The sequence below is a fragment of the Colletotrichum fructicola genome, assembly GCF_000319635.2.
Source record: "Colletotrichum fructicola Nara gc5 chromosome Unknown KSG_Nara_v1_contig01, whole genome shotgun sequence".
Classification (NCBI taxonomy): Eukaryota; Fungi; Ascomycota; class Sordariomycetes; order Glomerellales; family Glomerellaceae; genus Colletotrichum; species Colletotrichum fructicola.
This window is the reverse complement of record NW_027094051.1, coordinates 7033465-7050834: the sequence shown is the minus strand read 5'-3', so window position 1 is coordinate 7050834 and position 17370 is coordinate 7033465. Positions and strand designations below refer to the sequence as shown.

Sequence of the window (17370 nt, the reverse complement as noted above, 5' to 3'; positions counted from 1 at the left end):
ATGCCGTGGCGGGTAATGCTGCTCTTAAGCTCTCGGGAGCAGGAACCGGGTTGAATGGGGTTTATTCTACTGGAGTTTCCAGCTTGCAAAGGCTGTGCATGGGCAAAAAGAGATTCCACGGCTCGGCCTTTGGAAAATCCTTGTTTCCAACGCGGGCAAGAGGATGGTTAAATAGCTTATGACTTACGGATATGTTCCAGTCTAACTGTCTAATGATAATTCATCATGTCCCTCACGTGCCCGAACCTCCATCGGATCTGTCCTTTGCTCATGCTCGATCTTAAAGTGTGACTAAACAGAACGTTCCTGTGCATTTGAAAGAATGCTTTGTAATTTGCAACGAGGTCACACTCCGAAGTCTTACGATGAAGAAATTTTGAGCACAACACCGGTCACATCCATAACAAATGTGACAATCACATCCCAAGTTTTACGCAAGTTTAATTCACACACAAAATCCCTGATGTATAAGAGACCAGCAGGGCCGTGCTTGTGTGCATGCTCGTAGACAGAACATGACAGATATGTGCATCGGTCTTCCCAGACTCACTTCCCCTTTTTACGTGCCGTTCATTCCGTCTCTGTCATCAACAAGAGACTGAAGTGGAAGTGTGATGTCAGCTCTCAGCCTCACGCGTAGTTTGTCCTGGGAATCCGGGGCCATTGGAATGTGTTTTGAGGCTGAGGGCCAAGCTAGAACCTCGAGCTCCGTCTTGCGGCCAGCCCTGCACGTTCAGCTAGCCACACACAGGGCAGAGGCGAGGTAAGCAGGCTTCAATCTATGAGGATTGGGCATGTTTCGGACGGGGACCCCAAAGGTTCCCCGCTTCAGGGCTGACATGTCCCAGACCAAGCTCGCACGTCGTAAATTCTCGGTGAGATTGAAGCAAGGAACACTCAAACGGACCAATCAACGCGGAATTTTCGATGAGAAATTCTGGGAAGTTTCACAACCGTTTATGACTATAAGCCCGATGCATGCTGCCGTGAGCTTTTCTTCTTTTCAGCCCGTCATCCAGGCTGCCTTGGATGTGCAGCCCCCCTATCGTGTCAGACTTGCGGCTTGCAAATTCTTGCGACTGCATCACCTGAAATTGTGGCGCTTAAAAGATGCAGTGGCATACGTATTTTAGGAGACATCAGTCGATGAAGATATGTGAGGGATGCCTACGTGCCTGAAGGGAAAGCACAGCCGTTCTAGTGACACCATCTTACCATCTGCATGTCAGCACATACGGATGGCAGATAAAACGCATACGCTTCCCCTTGATTGACAGTGTCCTGTCCCCAAATCAAGTCATTTCTTCACTGGTCGAGTAAGATGACGTCCGCAATCATTGAGGGGACCCTCGAGGCCTCCAGCACAACCATGCAAGTTTTGGGCATGTGGTACAAAGCCCTATTCGACCATGTTCTTGTTCCCCTTTTCAAACGTCTTTACATTGCCTTCTGGAAAATCGTCAACTTCTTTGTGCATTGGCATAAGCTCCCAAAGTGGCTCAGTGTCTTCAACCTGCTCGCTCTGCGCTTTGAGCTGAGGGACCAGAATCTGTACGACACTTATCCATCCGACGGCCGCGATCACCAAGGAAACCCGAAAACCTGCCCTCTTGAGGATACCAAATACATCAGCTCCAGGCACTCAGATGGCAAGTTCAACGATCTCAGTGGCCCCAAAATGGGCTGCAGAGGCATGAGATTCGGGCGCAACGTGCCAAGGAAGCACACCACGGCCCCTTCTCACAAGGAGCTGCTTACACCCAACCCGAGATTGATCTCTGAGAAGATCCTTGCGAGACCCGACAACGGCTTCAAGCCGGCTACCATCGTCAACTTGCTTGCCGCTGCATGGATTCAGTTCCAGGTGCATGACTGGGCACAACACTTCAACGATACCGCCAACTCTTGGGACGTTCCTCTTGCCAAGGGTGATACGTGGCCCGAGAGAAATATGAGGATATACCGCACGAGGAAGGCTGAACACCTTCGGGGAGACGACGAGGCGCCGCCTGCTTACGAGAACGAGTGCACGCACTGGTGGGATGGCTCTCAGATCTACGGGTCCACTGAGAAAGAAACTCAGGAGCTCAGGGCGCAGTGCGAGAGGGAGGGCTCGCGAGGTCAGCTCGCCGTTGACGGTGTGCAGGGTGCGCAGTTCTTGCCTCGTGGCCAAGACGGCATTCCCAAGACGGGGTTCCATCAGAACTGGTGGATCGGTCTCGAGCTCCTGCACACACTGTTTGCTCTGGAGCACAATGCCATTGCTAAGCAGCTTGAGCTCTCGAACCCTACTTGGACCAGTGATCAGATATTTGACACTGCTAGACTGGTCAATTGCGCTCTCATGGCGAAGATCCACACAGTTGAGTGGACTCCTGGAATCTTGCAGCATCCGGCCCTGCAGGTTGGTATGAGCGCTAACTGGTGGGGACTCGCTGGGGAGAAGGTATGTATTCAGATGAAGGTATTCTCGATTCCATACAAAGTGCTAACAAATTCTCTAGCTCTGGAAGGTGTTCGGGCGAATCTTTGACAACAAGCTCGAGGTAGTCTCTGGCATCCCAGGCTCAGATGTGGACCACGACAACGTGCCCTACTCCCTCACAGAGGAGTTCGTGTCTGTCTACCGCCTCCACCCGCTGATCCCTGACAACATCGCGTTTTTCAATGTCAAAAACGGACAGCATGAAGGGACTCTTCCGATGAAAGAGGTCGCCTTCGAATCGGCCCGCAAGCCCCTCAACGAGAAGGGCTTCGCGTCAGGGCTGGGACTCAACTTCGCAGACGTCTTCTACTCGTTCGGAGTCAACTACCCGGGAGCCATCCGCGCCCACAACATGCCGAACTTCCTGAGAGACCTGCACATCCCGGCTGACGAGGAGTTCCCCGAAGGCAGACACCTGGACATGGGCACCGTCGACATCCTGCGCGACCGCGAGCGCGGCGTGCCTCGCTACAACGCCTTCCGCCGCCTCTTCCACATGCCAGCGGCACGAAGCTTCATTGAGCTGACTGGCGGTGATCGCAAGCTGGCTTCCGAGCTTGAGGGCGTCTACAACGGCGACATCGAGGCCGTGGATCTCCTCGTCGGAACGCTGAGCGAGCCGCTTCCCAAGGGCTTCGGCTTCAGCGACACTGCTTTCCGGGTCTTCATCCTTATGGCTAGCCGCCGCATCAAGTCTGATCGGTTCCTTGCTGGTGATGCCTGGTGTCCCGAGGTGTACACCCGAGAGGGCATGGACTGGGTTCAGAACAACACGATGAAGGACGTGCTGTGCAGGCATTTCCCGGAGCTTGCTGCACCTTTGCATGATGTCAAGAATGTGAGTATCACGTCGGCGTGCTTGATGTTTCGGGAAGAAATAGCTAACCAATATGGCAGGCGTTCGCACCATGGACGAAGGTCGGTCAGACGAATTTGTACATGGGACAGGAAACGAACGATCCGGAAGTGCTTGCTGCCGCCAAGAAGAGGGCTTGATCCGCTGGCTTTGCCTCTGTTGTTCCACTTTGTAAGACTCAAAGCGATGATGATATTGGCACTGCAGTATATCATCACATAACGTAGTAAAATGTCAAGATTCTCAACTTGGCGATTCTGCTTAGATGGATTGAAATATTTCGCGCGCAAGTAGTGACAATTGAAGCCACCATTACCAATTGATCCGGTCTGAGCTCTAAAGGCCCGGCACAGCGGTTCTAGGCTTCATCCTCCTGCACCTTTCGTTTACGAGGGTGGTAATAGCCCTCATGTGCACAAACGTGTTCTGTTTAGACCCTTGATGTCTGCCCCACGACCGCTGTTCGCGAGGTGAGCTACGTGAGTTCAATAACATTCAGACTTACACCGAGATCAATGCCGGACACGCACAACTTGAAATGAGGATCATCTTGATTTGACTACTAGAACTAGACTACTATTGAACTTGAGAGGTGTACTTCTCCGATAATCAGGTTACCAGACCGACACTACTGGCTGTGGCCATCCACCTCTCTCCAAACATGCCAGGGCATTGTAATGCGGCAGTCCTTGCAACTCTCATGCACCACGCCTTCCCGTGTTCTTCCCGCGCAGTTGGAACCTCGACAGAGCGACTCGTCATATCTGTTCAAGTGTCTGCAGTGACAACAGATCCAACGGCAATGACGTCTCTGGCTGCTGCGAAGCTGTCCCATGTCTCTGAGGTCGCCCTGGGACATTTCCACACCGTCGCTCGTGTTTCTGTTCATGTTGTTGAGGTGTATGAAGGTAGATAGGATTTGAAAGTTCTTGATAGTTCAATAACGTAGGTGGCTACTATTGTAACTTGTCTTGGCTGTATCTCTTGAATACTGAGCTTGTTTGATAATGGTTCAGAGCAAGAGAGAGGCAATTCCTGCAGACCATGAGGGCATATATAGGCAAAACCATCGTCAATGTGCTCTGAATCGTCCCTATCGAGCCTCGATTCGGCCTCATCGTACCCCATTAAGTGAATTATGGCATGCGAGTACGATGTGTAACGTGAGATGTGGTGATTCGCTGCTCCTGGACAGCTTGGGGTTTGCCACGGGCAGATTTCGTGCTGTAAAGCAGCTCGTAGTACGTACTGTTGCCAAACAAAGCGTGGTGCAAGGCAGTTTTGATAGGCCCAAAGGAAATGGGAGCCTCTTCTGCTGTGACTCTTTTCTGGCAGAAGTTCTCAAGATTCACGCATGGGGTTGTAGTTTATCAAAGGACAGAGACACATGGCAGGTGCTGTATGACCATCATGACCATCACCAAGGCGAATCAGATGGCTGATAAATATACGACGAAAGTGATTCACAACACCGCAAGGAAGGGAAAGTGCTCTTCAGTACGAAAATACGCAGTAGAACCCTGCGTCTGGAAAATCAGCCTACTTTGACCATCTTCTCAGTCCAAGCCATCATCCCTTGCCCTCCACCAGCGTGCAACTATTCTCACCCAAGGAGCGCTCATAATCAGCGAGAAACACCATTCGTTACGCTTTATGGGCTGTTTTCTAAAGGAGTCTTTCAAGGTTGCCGAGAACCCGATTCTCCCAAGCAGTGGAAAATCCTGCCCGCCCTACATCGAAGCAATAAACCAATAAATCAAGAGTGCACAGTTCACTATACTCTTCATACGCGGATGCGCGACGCATTCGGGAGACTTCCCTCACCTTGAAGACTCTATTAAGAAACTATGGGCGCTACTACTCCGTCTACGTACATCCCACTTTCTACTCTACATCTCAAGACCAGTCATCAACCCACCTACGCCTCTTCATCGTCCTCGTCCTCACCCTGTCCATTTCTTAAGCCTAGCGGATGTGCCGGCACGAGAATCCTATCACATCTCGAAGGCCCCTCGTGCGCCACCCATTGCCCACCCCTCAGCCGTTGCGGACACGGCCGCGGGCTGCGCGCCAGACATGGCATGATGAGATACGTCTGAGCCGGCATTGGATCCCTGCTGAAGCCGGACTGGCAGCATTGCCAGCGGCACTCGAGGACGACGACGTGCACTGGGATACTGAGACGGCTGAAGGAGTCGGGAGACATGCTCCTGTAATCCGGGTTCTGGGAGTCCATTTTTGGCGGCGGCTGCTGTCGGTCAGAGTGGGATTGTTGTTGAAGTATAATGAGAGTGTGGTGAGGCGTTTTGGTCTGGAGCTATTTGGAGGAAGATGTACATGGCCCGCAAGTCCGCGTCTCCTTTTATATATGTAGAACACATGGTTATGGAAGTAGTGAGTTATATTGTGTTAAGGCTTGGTTGTTTCCATGGGAGAGTCAAAACCCGGAGCTTTGCGATTGCGCAGTCAGTTGTGACTGCGTATGCCATGCCCGTAAGAACCAGGTTGACTAGGGCAATCACGTATTATGAATAGAGCAGACTGCAAGATCACCATCAACCTTGCTTGATTCACTACTCAAAAAATAAGCATGATGTTGCTGCTGCAGTCTCCGGAACCGTAGAGAGCGTTTGGCTGGCTCCAAAAAGAGGCATCACAGCATCGAGTCACGTCAAGAGCAAAAAGATGCGCCGAGGGGGAATCGAACCCCCGGCTCCCCGACGCTGCTTGATGGCAACGGAGAATTTTACCACTAAACCATCGGCGCATGTGATGAGATGTTGTCTCGGAAACCCGAGCTGCTGGTTGGGGGGCGAAGCGGGGATTATATTCGGTATGATTTTGCGGTTGTGGGCCGGTGTGGAGGATGAGGGCTAGACGATCTCCGCGGGCCCGGCGGCTTACCGTTTCTGTGATCCACTATCCGCAGCGGGCCGAAATGAGTAGGAGAGGACAATAAGCCGAGAAGATAGGTCAATTCTCGCGTGAGTGCGGCTATCAAGATGTCAAGTTGCGGGCTGATGGTGCTGCTGGAGTTCAGTGTCATCCAGGCTGAGTATCAGACGAGCCCATTTTCAGCGAGATGCGGAACATGGCCGAAGTGTGAACCGCGAGACCGGCTCGGCGTGGGCGAGCTGGTCGGGGCCGTAGATCAGTGGCGCTCGCCCAACCGACGCAGTGTGCCGAGACCTTTGGCGTATGTCTGCGGTACTAGGCATGGTGACACAGCCGAGCAAATCCACGTTTGAAAGAGTTGGACGAAATCAAAGCGCAAACGGGCGAACTCGTCAGCAGTAGACGCGCATAAACGATGACTGTGCAACAGCTCCCTCTACTGGCGCTGCGTCAATGTCGACACCTCTGTCATGATTGCTGCTTCTTGTCAGTGTGAAGTGACTGCAAATGGTCGGTCAGTCAAACAGGAAGGTGATCGGTTGCAAATGGAGCGAAGCGCGTATGAACAGCTTGAGCCTTTTTTTTTCTGTTGCGGGTTATCCGGGGAACTTCAACGGGCGCTGGCGTAGAGATGGGGAAGACGGGCTTGTCGGGGAAAGATTGGCAATCCCAGGTATGTTTAGCGATGCATCGACCGGTCATTGTATGCGGCGTGACGAGCAGATCCATCAGTGGTCGTTGAGTTAGACTCTTGGCCTTGAGCTGTGGGCGAATGAAGTGAGCAGGATTGGTGACGTAGAGGCGCATGTGAGCCGTTTGGGGTCGCTCTTTTCCGGAGGGGGGTTGCGCGATACGGAGCGCGTAGCAGGGAACTCTGAAAGGGTGGATTGCAGACTGCAGTACGCAGCAGGTATGCGCAGTACGAATGGTGCAGGAGATGCAGCCTGGACATGGGTGCTAGCGGAGGATGGCCGCGGGATAAGATGGGCGGTTTCTGGTTTCTGCCCAGTGGTGGAGTGTGTCTCGATGGTCTGCTCGTGCTCGTTCCTTAGCTCGCTCTCGAAGGAGGACGAGGATGGGATGTTCGGACCAAGCGATCTGAAGCGAGGCCATCTCAAGGTGAGACGGTGGAAAGTTGATTGCGCAGAAAGCTACGTAGGGGCTTATTCGGATGCGAAGACGGGATGGAGATATCGGAGCTGATGGAGACGACTGGCGGAGAGCGGAGGAGGCGGGCGGAGGGTGGTGGGAGTCGATGGGACTCGTAGGAGACAGAAGTAATTGCCGCCGGAACACAAAGGAATAGCTGGAGAGGTCTGGGCGGGCAATCAATTGAGTGCAGCGCCGCTGGGAGTGTCCCAGCAAATCCGGGGACTGCGGTGTTTCACTCTGTTTGTTGCCGTGGAAAGATTGCAGAGTGTTATTGTTGAGAGATCCCAGTCGAGCGCGGGGGCTGTTCGGTGTCAGTCAGTGTTCGAATTGATTGCGAAGGGCTATTTGCGGGTGGTTGCCAAGATGCTGAGTTTTTCTTCTCCCCTTAGGTTTCTGGCAAAAGGTTTTCAACGGCGGCAACTGACGACAGTCCCAGCAGCAACTGCTTCAACAACAACAACATCCATCCAGCTCTTCGGGTGATGGCGGAGGAGCAGAAAAAAACAAAAGCCTGGGAAAGAACAAACGAGCAGGGGTCTCGAGTGGGTGGGGCTGAGGCAGTCGCGGTGGAACCGTGCGGAAGTACCGCGGAAGTACCTCGCCGGTGCCGCTCTCTTCTGATGGATGACGGCCGACAGGGACTCACACCACCAGCCACAAAAAAAAAAAAAAAAAAAAAAAAAAAAAAAAAAAAAAAAAAAAAAAACACCACTCACCTGAGATAGGTAAGCTGCGAGACCTTTCGAGAAATTTCACACTTCAAGCTTGATATCAACACCTCAACGGCAGCCACAACCACCACAACTACCTCCCGCAATCTCGAGACCCCAATACAAAAAAGACAGACGAAAAATCGCAACAGACCCCCGTAACAGCATGACTCAATCGCGGCGACTCACAAAAGTGGAGGGTGACGCCGCTATGTTCTGGGCGCCGAGCATTCAACTGGAGTTGGCGATCTCGCGAATGGGCTTGGCCAGCAACGCCGAGGCACACATCACGTCGCCAATGCTTGGAGTTGCCCTCGACTGCCAATCGAAGTCGCACAAAACTCGCCCAGAGCTGCCGGAATTCTCCAGCGGCCTCCTTTCAAGCTTTTGCCAACCGTGAGACGAGTCTGCAGGATGAATAAGAGCAACAGGACCCTTACAGATATTTGCGAGATGTCACCGATTAGATCGGAGACTGAAAATCCGGGGATTTGGTTGGCTTTTTTCAACGACATGCCAAACTGCCACACTAAAAAATTATCACTCCCAAAGGTGGACGTCAATCAACAACACCCGGATAAGCGGCTCAAGGGAACTAGAACGCGGGCCATGGCGCCCTCGTCTCCTCCCTTTGCAAACCCTGCCAATGCGACTTGGGAGTTTTTTTTTCTTCCTCCTGTGCGACAGGAGAGATTACCGCCTCCCGGGGGGGATTACGACACCACGCGGCCAGAATGGCGGTCGCATTGGGTGCATCCTTGCTTTGAGCCGCTTGGCGTACATGGGGGGCGCCGTATCTCACCAACCCGGAACCGAGCAACAACACGCCGTATGGGAACTGCTTGTTGGGGTGTTCTGCGGTGGACTGCAGCCTGCGGTCAACGACAGCTGCTACTGTTGTGCTTCGTTATGGAATCAAAACAAGAGCGATCTGGCCCGCGGTCGTGGAACGTGGTCCTGGAAATGTCTTACTCGTATCACGGCATGCCTCCCGCGTCCCTATCGCGGCCCAAGATTAGATGCCCTTAGCTGAATCAAGGTTAGCACGAACATGGCGCGTATGGTTCACCTCAACCTGATGTGTCCCCTGCCGTCGGGCTCAACTAGCAACAATCAGAGACGTCGTGGCAACCTTATTCTCCCATGGCCTGCCAGCCTGCCAGTGAGGTCCAGACGTGCCCCCATGGATGGATGGCAGTCAGAAGAAGAACCTTGGGAGGCGTCTGGCAGGCGCAGCACCCATATGTCCTTTAGCGATGTGCTATTTGCTGCGTACGCTGTGCTATCGCAAGGACCCAAGTCCCGCGTAACCTGTCGGTACTCCCGAGGTACCACGTCAGCAAGCCCTGCGCCTCGCAGCTCGTAGTGTGTTCCTCGCCCTTCCCTCGGACGAGACGGGGGAACGGCCGCGGGAGGACGTGGACTCCTCGAGTACCGCTGCCCGCTGGGATGGGAGAGCAGGAACCACTGGGAACGCTGGGAACTCCTCTGAGAGAACGACCTACGGGCTGGAAATCCATCCCATTCGCCTCCCATGCTCTACCCCCTCGCCTGCCCTCCATGGAACTCCCACTTTCCCCCCCAAGGGCCCCACCTTGATGCGCCAAGCGGGGCCTGGCTTTTTTTCTTGCATGGATCAACCTTTGCTATCAGCACGCCGACTTCTTTTTCCTGTCTCTCGTCTCTGGGCGCTCGCAGTACTTAGTTTCCTTGAACCCCGATCCTGTCTTTATCGTTTGTCCCTTCTTTCGTCTGTTCAGCTAAGAAATTTCGGGTCCACGATAGATCAGAGATTGCTCCCAACTGTCCCGACTGTCGTTCACCGTTTCGACACTCGACCAATTCCCATTCGGACCTCGATCCCGAGGAGACGCGCGCATACGACAGAGGCAACGCCCCGTTGGTGACCTCATAGCTTCGATACCGGCGCCCCATTTTGACTCGATTCCGACGAACCCCCCCCCCCAGGCCGACTGCCTCTTGGCGCGCCAACTTTTCCGTGAATGCATCCAGACACCCTCACGCTTAGGACGCGATCCATCGACTGGGGACTCTCGCGCCCTTCGCCAGGTCCAGCACCATCCTTTTGCGCTGGCGACTGAGCGACGACCCTTTCCGACTCCAAACCACCAAACCGCAATCACCACCGAACCCTTTTTTCGCTACATTCTACGAATAAAGATACCCTCCCAATTGCGCCGCCATGGCGTGGGATCACCTTTCAATCACCAAGCCGCACTTGGTGTACATCATCTTGGGCGGCTTTACCACTCTTTTCATGCTTTGCTCCTCCATCATCAAGGAGCGCATGTACATTGGCGAGGCCACCGTCGCGACACTCTGCGGCATCATCTTCGGCCCTCACGCAGCCAATCTGATCGACCCAAAAAGCTGGGGCAATGTCGACCTCGTCACCATTGAATTCTCCCGCATTGTCCTTGTCGTACAATGTTTCGCCGTCGGTGTCGAATTGCCAAAGTTCTACATGGAGAAGCATTGGAGATCGGTCACCTTTCTCCTCATTCCCGTCATGACCTTTGGCTGGCTGATCACGAGCTTGTTCATCTGGTGGATGATTGACCCCTTGAACTGGCTCGAGAGCTTGGTTGTCGCAGCCTGCGTCACCGCTACCGATCCCGTTTTGGCTTCCTCGGTCGTCGGTAAGGGCAAGTTCGCCAAGCGAGTCCCCAAGCACTTGCGAGACGTCTTGTCTGCGGAGTCCGGGTGCAACGATGGCATGGCCTTTCCCTTCGTCTACCTCGGAATTTACCTTATCCAGGAGCACATGGACGCCAAGCAAACAACGTTTCACTGGATTGTCTACACCATTCTGTACGAGTGCATCTTTGGTGCCATTTTTGGCTTCCTCGTAGGATACATTGCGCGTCACGGCATCAAGTTCGCCGAGAAGCGCGACCTCATTGATCGCGAGAGTTTCTTGGTCTTCTACTTTGTGCTTGCGTTGTTCTGCGCCGGTGCCGGTAGTTTGCTCGGTATGGACGATTTGCTTGTCGGTTTCGCAGCCGGCGTGGGTTTCTCGAACGACGGTTGGTTCGCGGCCAAGACGGAGGAGTCTCACGTTTCCAACGTCATTGACTTGCTGATCAACTTGGCCTACTTCGTTTTCCTCGGAACCATCATCCCTTGGGAGCAGTACAACAACGTCGCTGAGGGTCTCACCCCTTGGCGCTTGGTTGTGATCGCCATCTTCGTCATTCTCTTCCGTCGCATACCCGCCATGCTGATGTTGAAGCCATTTATACCGGACATAAAGACTTGGCGCGAGGCCCTGTTCGCCGGTCACTTTGGTCCCATTGGCGTCGGTGCCATCTTTGTCGCAATTCTGGCTCGCGCCGAACTTCAATGGGAGACCGTTGTGCCACTGTCGGACACCCCGCCGGATGAGATTGAGCACAGGACACTCGTTGCAGTCATTTGGCCCATCGTCACCTTCCTGGTCATCTCATCCATCATCGTCCACGGCTCTTCGGTCGCTGTCTTCACCCTCGGAAAGCGCATCAACACGCTGACAATCACCATGTCCTATACCACCGCCCCCGAGGACGGCCCTACCTGGATGAACCGTCTGCCAAGAATCTCTTCGCAGTCTCGATCTCAAGCTCGCACCATGTCCGATACCGATGGCGACGATTTGAAAATGCCGGATTTCCCACCCGGGACCTTGCCCCCTGTGGGCTTCCCCGGCGCATTCCTTAGACGCCAGAAGGAGGGCGAAGATGGCTCCAAACACCGGGGTCGTTCGACTTCCCGCAGCCGTCGCAAGAGCAAGAAGTGGGAGGACGGTCTTGGTCCCGGTGGACCTGTTTCCCAGTCTGCTATTTTCCCCTCGAGACGTGAGCCCTTACTCAACGAGAAGGAACCCTCATCACCAGACAATACCGATGAGACGACGCCGGCCAGACGCGATTCCGAGAGGGGTCGTGGAAGAGATCCCGAAAAGGACGATGAGATTGCTCCTTCTCCTGAAGAGGGATCCAGCCGAACCCAGACACCGCCCAAGATCCAGATCTACGAGGAAGGAGACAACCTGGTGGTCGAGAATGAGGATGGAGATGTCTTGACCGTTGAAAGATCTTCTGACCTACGTGAAGGTACGGGCGGCGACCCCGTTCACACTGATCTTGCTGCCGTGGCTGCCGCCAAGTCGAAGCAAGGGGAGAAGTTCAATTGGACCCTTGATTCCTTCAAGCGCAAGGTTGAGGATGTCTACACTTCAGAAGTTGAGAAGCGCAAGGAGAAGAGCAAGGCTGACAGACGACACGAGCCTGCTCGTGCTTTCCAATTTGGCAACACTGTAAGTTTTGGGAGTTGGTGAATGGCTGGATGTCGCTAACATGATGATAGGTTATTGTCGAAGACGAAGATGGTGAGGTTATCAAGACTTACGAGCTGCCATCGACCAAGACTGGAAAGGAAATTGGCGGCATCACGCAACAGAGTCTGAAGTATCTTGGCATGGGTGGTTTGCTTAAGGCGTCCGAAAAGGCGGCAGCTGAGGCCGCCGCCGCCAAGCAAGGCGAGTCTAGTGCCGAAGGTGCTGCCAAGGCACCCGCGAAGGCTGGATGGCAAAACATGTGGAGAGGCGGCGAGGGCGACAAGCCCAAGAAGAACGCCGTCGAGCAGCAACAAGAGGACGATCGACACATTAGATTCACCATTGGCGGCGTTGGTCAGCGCATGACCAAGGAGGACTTCATTCGGGAAGTATCGAAGCTCGACGTCAAGACTCGCCGCGAGGTCGTAGACCAATCTACCGCATCTCAGCGAGTCAAGTCAATCGCGAAGGGAGACATTCCTTCCCCGGCAGACATCCCGACCATTAAGATTGGAAGCGATTCTGCCGACAAGCAGTCGGTAGCCCGGTCTCCTCCGCGCATCAACACCGGTTTGTCCCAGGCACCACCCGCCCGGGAATCCGAAGACGTTGATGAGGACGAGACTGCCGTCGAGAGACAGCGTAGGTTAGCTGTCTTGGCGGGCCAGGGAGACGAGGACGCCGGCGAGACCCCTGCGGAGCGACGCCGTAGAGAGGCTGCTCTCGGCATGGGTTCGCCTACAGGAGGCGACGACTCCGACGACGAGGGTGGCGAGAGAGTGCCACCGAAGACGAGGGGAATCCGTTTTGCGGACAACGCGGTAGAGAGAGGAAGGAAGTGAGGACGCGAGATATAGACGGTGAAGCATAGCGTTGCATTGGAGGGGACATGTTGCATGCATCATGACAGCGACCACCCGCTCGGTTGGCATTTGTTTTTTTTGGCATCTCGGAACGGAAACCGAGTCACTTTGACGCGATGGAACGGCCTCATTTTTGGTAATCATATTGTCTATTCTGTGCATACTTGGAAAATTGATGAGGCCTTCTCATGAACATCTTTCCACACTAAACACTGGTGAATTCAAGCAGTCCGGGGTTCAGGGGTTAAAACCTGCTGCCCCCAAGTTTCCCCGCGTCAATGAATTGGAGACAACGCCGCCGGCACATGTGATCTTAGGACCGTTCACTATCACGCCGCACCATCCCAAAGCTCTGATCCATGTTGGGACGTTTGCGAGTAGGCTAGCCTTGGTTCTTTGCAATCTAGACCATACCGTGCTTGAGGCTGTACCCTGGGTTGCGAGGGATAACCTGGGCTATTTTTTCCGAAGGGCGGTGACGTCATTTTCTTCTCTTATAATGTTAACTCCGAATGCCGGTGCCGATGTGGGGCGGTATGCGCGGCGCGGCGGTGGCGGAGCGGTGGTGGGGCTCGTTTTTGAGGTCCGGGCATGGAGGGGTTCGGGATGGCCGCGCGTAATGGCCCGGGGGGAATGGGGTGAGTCACACCCGGGATGTGTTGGGATGAAGACGGTATGCGTGGAGAGCATGAAGTTGCCGTTGGTTTCGTGATCAATTAAGTGAGCATAAAAGGCAGTTTGGCTGCCGTTGATGGGTTTCCTCAACAACACAACTTGGGGCTTCTGGATGAGCTGGTGAGGGAACATCGTGCCATTGGAATCCGGCTTTTCCCCTGCGTTACCTCAGTAAACATAGGAGTCGAAGTGATTCAAACAAGGGCATCAAAACGCGGTCTCGTCCGCCGCCCTCGTCGCTGTCCATTTGATGTTCCAGTATTTGCTTAAGGAGCACTTTCTTTGGTTAGTGGTGGACTTCAAACTGCGCTCAGTTCCGTAGGATTTAATGAGAAACCCTAGATATAAGTCCCTAATCGTTTCCAGAATGATGATGACCAACATATTTCTTGTGCCGTTCAGAAAACAATGCTTTAAATACTTCACTCGCCAGATAAGACAGGACTTCAGTGCCTGTTTTCTCTCGTAGGTATGTATTCGTATGATGGCTCGGCGGGAGATTAGGCGAGTTATCCGGAATCTATTGAGATGGAGACATACGAATACCGGTACGCAGGAGTGGTTGTTTAGCTTTGCGTCTAACGAGTAATAAAAGGTTAATTTTGCTGCTATTAGTGACTTTCTCAAGCCAGCAAAATGAATCATTTCTTCCCGGGTTGTCGGCCAAGCATCGCGCCGTGCAAAACTCTTGTCTCCGTAGGAATCATAAGGAGCAGTGGCAGAAGTTCATCTCCGAGCATTGCGTAGAGGCGTCATCGTCTGCCCTCGTCGTCATTCGGCGAATATCCAAGTATTCCCCTGACCGGACGCGTCATTTGATTGACGGAAGGCTTCAAATACGCCCAATCCCCTGGACTGTCTTCCATTGAGCAACTCTAGCAAGAAACCGCTTGATGATTCCTTCTCACGAAGACATTGTCTAGTCCTGGCCCATTGCCGCGTAACGGTTCAGAAGGGCAGCTTGCACCGAATGAAATATTTCCCTCGATGAGCAAGGCGGGATGTCAGTGTCTGTTCTCTTCTTTGTGTAGCCAGAATTCCTCAATGGTTCCATCGGTATGTTTGATGCTAGTTACAACGATAGATACGGAGAAACGTCAGATCGGCCTGCTCACCTAGCTCTCCCGGGTTTAAAAGGAGGGAGTGGGCTGGTATTTGAGTCGACAAGAACATTTATAACAGTCCTCTGCCTCATTCCGAAGGAGAATGTCAGGTGTTTACCAAACAGGTAATGTCAAGTCTTCCCGGCTTCGTCTGGTGTTTGAGAATGTCAAGGGCCATATAGAACCTGAAGGACAGCTTGACCGACTTTCGAAAGTGTTTGTCACCTCTGTTTGTCGTTTCTGGCTGTTTATCCTCTCATGAAATACGTCTGATAAGGCCTTCGTTTTACGCCAAAATTGGTTCAACTATGTGAGATATTCCTACATGTCGTTGTCGGGGCCAGCAAAGACTTGGTCTCTCTGGCCGGCAAGCAGACTTTGACCCTTCTCAGACGAGAGAATAATGAAATCTTCATTTTCGGGGGGAAAGTCTCTTTGTCGCCACACCCTTTTCCCTTATATACGTTACCAACTAAACAGACGGTTGGCTATATAGTGGGATAGATAATATTTAATTATCTTAAGAATTGCTGAATACAAGAGGTGTCAACTGTCAATTATTGAAGGGACGGGGAAAGTTCCGTGGTTCTCCGATTCTCTCGCCTGAAGCATATTATAGCGGGTTGCCTCAAAGCCATAGGTGTTATCATCCGGCTTAAGGCTGGAGATTTAAGCCTGAAGTAACCTCCTGGATCAACGTCTCGATGTTAGCCATGTCGGCAGCATGCCGATCGAAGAGCCTCCTGTCATGGGCAGCCCTTCCGAACTTGCGCATGTGGGAAACCATGCCGCTACGCATTTTTCATGCCACAAGCTGTAAATTTTAAGATACGAATTCGAGTGTCCATTTGTTAATGTTCTTATCAATTTTGTGGGCTGACAACGCCGGGTAGGCTACCCGAAGAGGGTGGGTGGCTGCCTACCAGCCTGATCTGCTTGCAAGTTCCTAAAGCCTTCAGGGCTGAATCTATGTTTCCAATCAGTACATACCGCGCGGCTCCTTTTCAAGTCCCATGGCCTCCTTCGGTAGAATGCATGTAAGCGTCGATGCCGTGAAGGTTGCATTTCCCGAGATTTGATTAGCCGCCTGATTCATTGATAAGCCCGCGAACACTGACCCTTACGCCTAACACCATGCGCCACCTCGTAGGGCCCAGGCTTGCTTCATCATGATTGCTCTTCTCGTTGTTGCGTTGTAAGGGGCCGTTACATGTGTCAGACCTGAGGCTTCCAATACCAAATGCATATATGTATCGCCGTAGGAGCCGCATCCAATTTCGAACTCAAGAGAAATAACATCATTCTAGAACCAACACCAAGACACACATACACAATGAACTCAGCCGCCGTGTTGCTATTTCTGCTCACTTGTTGCATTTGTGTTGTTGCAGCGCAAACAAGCGCAACGACAGAAAGCGAAGAGAATCGTTATGAGAAAGAGATCAAATGCTATGGACTTCCCTACGGGGTTACAGGTTTCATCTCGCACCTTTTGACGTATTACACCGCCATCATGCTGGCTTGCGGCAGAACTTCGCTTCTGCCATGGCGCGAACTAGATCAAGGGCCGCAAAACATCTTTCTTGGTATCGCCAAATTGATTCTGACAACCGTGGCATCGATCGCCAGCATTGCTACCTGCGTTCATACTTGGTTCGTACCATCAAAATTCAAATCTGCCCATTATTCAGTACGCAATGTAACTGACACTTCATTGCCACAGGGAGTTCGCCGCGCTGGCAGCTATGAAGCTGTCTCTATCCCTGACCTACGGCCCGTCAGCATTTTCCACGCCAAACAGATATCTCTACTTTACCTACCTGGTGCGATCGCAGGCCTCGCAGGATCGTTTTCTATCGCAGCATCGACAATGTCCGAGCCAGCCAGCTATGAAGCTTGTCACTGGTCTCTTTTGGGGTTTGGCCGGCATGACTTCCGCCACCATCATTCTCGCCGGCTGCACATGGGGGCGAGGGCAGTATACCCCAGCAGCAGTCTTGGTGTGTGTGATGGCCTATGGGGCGTTATACTCTGACTGGGTGCTGGTGATTGTTGCAAACGCTGGGGTGTCTGGTTATCCGCATGGATCGCCAACGTGGGAGAAGGTCTTGTGGGTCTTTTACTTCATTGGAAAGAGATTGGCACTCTTCATGACTTGAGCAGATGGTCAAAACAACTTACTCTGGGGGTCTTCAACGGCGATAGCATTAATTTACATCGCATCTAGAGGCGAATAGGCGAATCCAATGTTCAATGGACTCCTTGCCGCCTAGCCTGAAAAGAAATAGATAATGA

General features: G+C 52.9%; 3 protein-coding genes across 3 annotated transcripts; all 3 read left to right on the top strand.

The window, feature by feature from the left end:
• Positions 1-1321: 1321 nt before the first annotated feature.
• DOX2 (Alpha-dioxygenase 2) lies at positions 1322-3481 on the top strand (the record flags this gene model as incomplete). Its single annotated transcript, XM_032029021.1, has 3 exons — positions 1322-2446; positions 2505-3323; positions 3383-3481. 3 exons carry the CDS (start codon positions 1322-1324, stop codon positions 3479-3481), a joined length of 2043 nt encoding a protein of 680 aa, XP_031891252.1.
• A 6820-nt stretch (positions 3482-10301) lies between these two features.
• Positions 10302-13276, top strand: CGGC5_v001991 (putative Na(+)/H(+) antiporter; the record flags this gene model as incomplete). The annotated part of the gene is made up of 2 exons (XM_032029019.1): positions 10302-12413; positions 12464-13276. The coding sequence occupies 2 exons, from the start codon at positions 10302-10304 to the stop codon at positions 13274-13276; spliced, it is 2925 nt and encodes a 974-aa protein (XP_031891258.1).
• A 3312-nt stretch (positions 13277-16588) lies between these two features.
• On the top strand, positions 16589-17234 carry CGGC5_v001990 (uncharacterized protein; the record flags this gene model as incomplete). The annotated part of the gene is made up of 2 exons (XM_032029018.1): positions 16589-16728; positions 16799-17234. 2 exons carry the CDS (start codon positions 16589-16591, stop codon positions 17232-17234), a joined length of 576 nt encoding a protein of 191 aa, XP_031891257.1.
• Between the last annotated feature and the right edge of the window lie 136 nt (positions 17235-17370).